This window comes from Sesamum indicum, unplaced genomic scaffold, assembly GCF_000512975.1.
Source record: "Sesamum indicum cultivar Zhongzhi No. 13 unplaced genomic scaffold, S_indicum_v1.0 scaffold00210, whole genome shotgun sequence".
NCBI classification, from domain to species: Eukaryota; Viridiplantae; Streptophyta; class Magnoliopsida; order Lamiales; family Pedaliaceae; genus Sesamum; species Sesamum indicum.
Genome location: NW_011628104.1, coordinates 48,194 through 53,814, shown reverse-complemented (window position 1 = coordinate 53,814; position 5,621 = coordinate 48,194). Strand labels below are relative to the sequence as shown.

Sequence of the window (5,621 nt, the reverse complement as noted above, 5' to 3'; positions counted from 1 at the left end):
GATTTTGGTGTGTTGAATTGATACTTATCTAAATCTGATTTTGTTGCAGGTTGAAAAGGAGGCAGGTGACAAGGACATTTTGACTAAAAATGATGCGTTTCAGGAAGACAACTCTATGGTAAGAAACATCAACACCAATTCCACTTTAACTTGCAATTCATTATTACGTAATAACTTTTTTGCAGGGGATGCAAGAGCAAATTTCAACTAACGAGATGACTAAAGTTGATGCATTTGAGGAGAACAAGTCTGTGGTAAGAAACTTCAACAACCATTGTTTCAATTTTAGTTATACATTTTCTAATACTTGATATTGACTATTTTTTCAGGGCATGAAGGAGCAAGAGCTTTCAAATGTTGCAGTCCATCATACAAGCCAACAAACTGCAGCTTCAATAAGTAATTCTCAACTAGTTTCAAGAATTTTGTTTATCGTTCACTTATTCAGTTTATTTCATTCTCCTTGTAGGTAATACCCAAACCATTCAATCCACCCCGGTATAAACAAAAAGTTGCACACAAACAACCATTGAAGCTATCATACAAGTCTTCCACATCCCAGCAACAAGATGCAGCTCAAAGCTCTAGGCCTCCTACACCTGCTCAACCAAGTTATCTGCAGCCACCAATCCCAAAAGTTAATATTAGACCAAATCTCCAAAACAGGAGGTATTTCCAAAACAGACTTTACAACCAGAGACCAAATCTCTTCTGTCAACATGTACATTTTTGGAGAAGGAAGGCAAGAAGTATGTTACATTATCATGATTGAACAACGTGTAATCACAATCGAAGGACAAGGGAGATTAAGGCAACAAGAAAGATGGGAGGAATTCACCTTTTGTAAGGGCAACAAGATAAGGGCAAATGATAGAAATATTTTTTATTTGTGTAAAATTTCGAGCGAAAGCAATGATAGAATAGCAACTCATTTGGAGAGATAGCAAAATGAATCAGAGGTGAAAGTAAAAGAACTTAGCTCACAAAATTTCTGTAAAGGACTGCTCTGTTCGTTTTTGTTTTGAAGAACAAGAAGGTGAAAATATATATACACGTTTATACTCTAATTGCCATAACCAACACGCTTCTTATTTCTTCACTAAAGAAAGTCATTAATGACTTATAGAAGCGCAAATGCGCTTCTCAGAGTAAACTGAGCTAAAGAAAGCATAACGAAAACTAAAAGCGCAATCTCCAGTAAAAGGCAAACGCGTGTGAGTACAAGTGCGGCTTCCTACAACGGCTAACTTCTTCATCAGAATTTCTACAGCTAGGCTTCTACTGCAGATGTTGTCACAATGGTATCTTTACTCGCCCCCTTCAAGTGGAGCTTGTCATCAAGTTGAGAAGTCTCAACTTGGATAACATATATGTGAATCTGGGGCCTGGCAGTATCTTTGTGAACAAATCTGCAGGCTGTTCCTCTATGGAGATTTGTTTAGGATCAATGAATCCCTCTTTGAACTTATACCTCACCAAGTAGCTATCTGTTTCAATGTGCTTTGTTCTTTCATGAAAAACTGGGTTTGCAGTAGTATATAAGGCAGCTTGATTATCACAAAAGAATCCGATAGGAGTAGGCATATTGACATGGAAATCCTTTAGTAAATCATATATCCATGTGTGCTCACATTTGGCAGTTCCCATGCTTCTATACTCTGCCTCTGCTGAAGATCATTATACTGTGGTTTACTTTTTAGTTTTCCACGATATCAGGCATTCTCCAAGGAAGACACAGTAGCCAATTAAAGAACTTGGTGTATCCTAGCAGGCTGCCGAATCAGCATTACAAAATGCCTTGAGCTCAAAATTAGGTTGTGAGTTGAAGAACAGGCCTCTATTTATGCTGCCCTTTAGATACTTAACTAAGTGTACTGCTGCATTCCAGTGCCTTTTGCAAGGAGACTACATGTATTGGCTTAACTATTGCGTTCCATAGCATATGTTTGGTCTAGAAAATCCAAGGTACAACAATCTTCCAGCAGCCTTCTATATGGACCTGGATCTGTTAATTTTTCTCCTGCAACTGAATGCAGCTTTATACCTGCTGGCAATGGAGTGCTTGTTGGTTTTGCTTGATTTAATCCTAGGTCTGATATGAAGTCCCTGATGTATTAATTTTGGGATATGACAATTCCTAATTTAGACCTGCAAATCTCCAAACCAACAAAAATTCTGGCTTTCCCATATGCTTAATGGTGAATAGGCTGTGTAAATGAGCTTTTATTTCAATTATTGTTCTTTAACATGGTCCAGTGTGCAATACATCATCTACGCAGACTAGGAGGAAAAATAATCCCTTTCCAGTGGTTTTTGTAAGGAGACAGAAATCAAATTTGGACTGACTGAAGCCATACTTCTCTAATTGTGAAGTGAATTCTTGGTCCCATTGTCTGGATGCTTGTTTAAGGCCATACAATGATCTTTTCAATCTACACACATGATTCTTAGGGACAGAATACCCTTTAGGGCGATCATATAAATTTCTTCATCTAAGAAACCATGTAAAAAGGCATTATTAATACCTAACTGATGCAAGTGCCAATGTTGCTTTGCAGCCAAAGTTAAAAGGATTATGATGGTTACAACATTCGCAATAGGTGAGAAACTATCTATATAGTCTATCCCTTCAATTTGATGTAATCCTTTGGCTACAAGTCTAGCCTTATATCTATCTATAGCACCATTTGGTTTTAGTTTCAACTTATATATCCACTTACATCCTATCACTCTTTTGTTCTTTGCTTGAGTGATTTCCAATGTATTATTGGTTTCTAATGCATTTATATCATTGTTCATAGCTTTTATCCATTCCTCATTTTTTACAGCTTCTTCATAACATTTAAGTTCTTAGGGATTTTCAGTAGCAACAACAAAACATTTATGAACTAAGGATGAATAAGTAATCCTGGGTAAGTTAGTGTTTAAAGAGCATAAATAGTCATCTAACTGGCTGGTCTGCAGGTTTGTCTAGTGGATCTTCTAGGGACTATGTTTTCATTATGTTCAGGGTCAGGAGGTTTCATTATGTCATATGCAAGTTCTGTAGTTGGTTCTACTTCATCATCCTCTTCAAAATCTAAAATCTGTCACAGGTTTAGAAATAGTGCAAGTAACAGGGCCTGTCAGCTGATTTCCATAAGAAAATATGTTCTCTTCAAAAGTGACATCTCTACCAACAGTTATATTTCTTTTGTTTATATCATAAATCTTATAATCTTTTTGGTTTGGGGCGTATCCAACAAATACACGTTTTGAGGCCCTAGCATCAAATATAGATTTATGAGGGATATTATTAGTGGCAAAGCACAAACATCTAAAGGTTTTTAAGACATAATAATTCCCAGGTTTTTTAAAGAATATTTCATAAGGGGTTTTCAAATTCAACACACTAGAAGGTATTTTATTTATTAATAAAGTAGAGGTTAAAATAGCCTCACTCCAAAACATCTTAGGCAAGTGGACATGAAACATTAATGATCTAGCCATTTGAAGTAGGTGTTTATGCTTTCATTCTACAACTCCATTTTGTAGTGGAGTATATGTGCATGTGGTTTGGTGTTTGATGCCTTCATCTCTAAGCAGTTTTTGTGCTTGTTCTCCTAGAAGTTCTGTACCATTGTCACTCCTTATTACCTTAATCCTTTTATTGGATTGGGTTAGAACCATTTTATGATAATTTCTTAGAAGTTTTGCAGTCTGTGATTTATGTTACATCAAATAGGTCCATGTACATCTACTTTTATCTTCTACAACAGTCAACATAAACATGGATTATGAATATAGATTAATTATAAGGATCCCATATGTCCACATGTAGTAGATGAAAGCATTCACTTGAAATAGAAGAACTTAAAGGGAAAGGCAATCTTTGTTGCTTTGCTTGGGGGCAAATTTCACAGTGAACAGAATGATCTTTATTGCTTTTAACCAATCGAGTATGTAACATAATATTCTGTGACAAATACCCTAGTCTTCTATGCCATAATTCTGGTGATACATGTGAGGCAATTAGGCCAAAATCAGTACAGTTATGCAGTGTTTATTGTACATGTTTGCTGTCAAAACTCTGTCTATTCAAGACATATAGTTTCCCTATTAAACATGCAACTGCAAATCTCTAGTCCTATGGTCCTGCATGATACACCAAGATTTGGTGAATGTTAATTCAATGTGAGATGAATTGCATAATTTACTCATAGATAGGAGGTTAAAATGCAAATTTGGGACATATAAAACATTTTCTATTATTATGCCAATCAGTTTAATAGTACCTAAACTTTTCACATTGTGTTCAGTTCCATTAGCAAGATGGACATTCATATCAGAATTAACGGTTCTTTTATCAGTGAATAATAGTTCATTGTTACACATATGACTGGTAGAGCCATTGTCGTAATCCAATTATCAAGTAGATTGGAGTTCAAACATAAAGACTCACAAGATATACCTGAAAAATCATTCTATCCTGTGTTAGTAAGTGCCAAGGTCTGTGGCATGAATCCAACAAGGAACATGTTTGTTTCTGTCTTCAGTACCTGAACAATGACATTATTGTCAACAGCATTATTTAGCACTTTCAATAAGATCACTCACTGTAGTTGCCCTTGCATTGTTAGACATGGTTTTGTTCCTTTGTTCTAAGACATTTTTATACCAATTCAGGTAACCGTGGATTTCAAAACAGACCTCCTTCAAATGCCTTGATTTATCACATTCTTTACGGATTTCATTTCTTTTATCCACTGTGTTTTTCTTATTCTGGAAAGGTTTTTGTGTCTCAAGCCTTTTGAATGCCTGCATAGCCACATTAAGAACGCAGTATTGTTACCCGTAGTTGACTTCCTTTTGTTTCACCACTCTGAGGACAATGGCATAGGCTTTAATATATTAGGAAGGGGTTCCACTATAAGAACTTGTCCTCTGACATGATCATACACTTCATTCAATCCCATGAGGAATTGAATGACTTGATCATGAATCTTGATTTCTGCAGTTTCTTTGGTTTCTTCACAAGTGCACTCAGGTGTTCTTGTGATACACGCCAGTTCCTCCCAAAGCTTCTTCAATCTTGCAAAATATGTTGAGACTGTCATAGATCCTTGAGATGTGGAGGCCAATTCCTTTTTCAACTGATATTCTAGAGGACCATTACTTTGTCCAAATCTGTTTTCCAGCTCCACCCAAAGGTCTCTAGATGTATTGGTATACATGAAACTTTCAACAACTTCTTTTGAGATGGAATTTAGAATCCACGAAGACACCATGCAATATGTTCTAATCCATTGTTCAATGTCTTTTGTATTTTCTTGTGGTTTCTGTCCATCCCCATTAATGAAGCTGATCATCATTTTAGCTCTTTGGAGTAAGTATGATAGATCTGCTGCAAGAAAGAAAGTTCGAGCCATCGAGTAAGGTAGTGACATATCTCAAACCGGGGTTGTCTCCAGGTTGCAAAATGAATCAGAGGTGAAAGTAAAAGAACTTAGCTCACAAAACTTTTGTAAAGGAATGCTCTATTCTTTTCTGTTTTGAAGAACAAGAAGGTGCAGATATATATACACGTTTATACTCTAACTGCCATAACCAACACGCTTCTTCTTTCTTCACTAAAAAAGTCA

The 5,621-nt window shown here is 36.1% G+C and overlaps 1 protein-coding gene across 1 annotated transcript; it reads right to left on the bottom strand.

Moving 5' to 3' along the window:
• Positions 1–4,463: 4,463 nt before the first annotated feature.
• Positions 4,464–5,408, bottom strand: LOC105179789. Its single transcript, XM_011103421.1, has 3 exons — positions 4,917–5,408; positions 4,690–4,797; positions 4,464–4,538 (listed from the first exon to the last, which is right to left on the bottom strand). Exons 1-3 carry the CDS (start codon positions 5,406–5,408, stop codon positions 4,464–4,466), a joined length of 675 nt encoding a protein of 224 aa, XP_011101723.1.
• Positions 5,409–5,621: the final 213 nt, after the last annotated feature.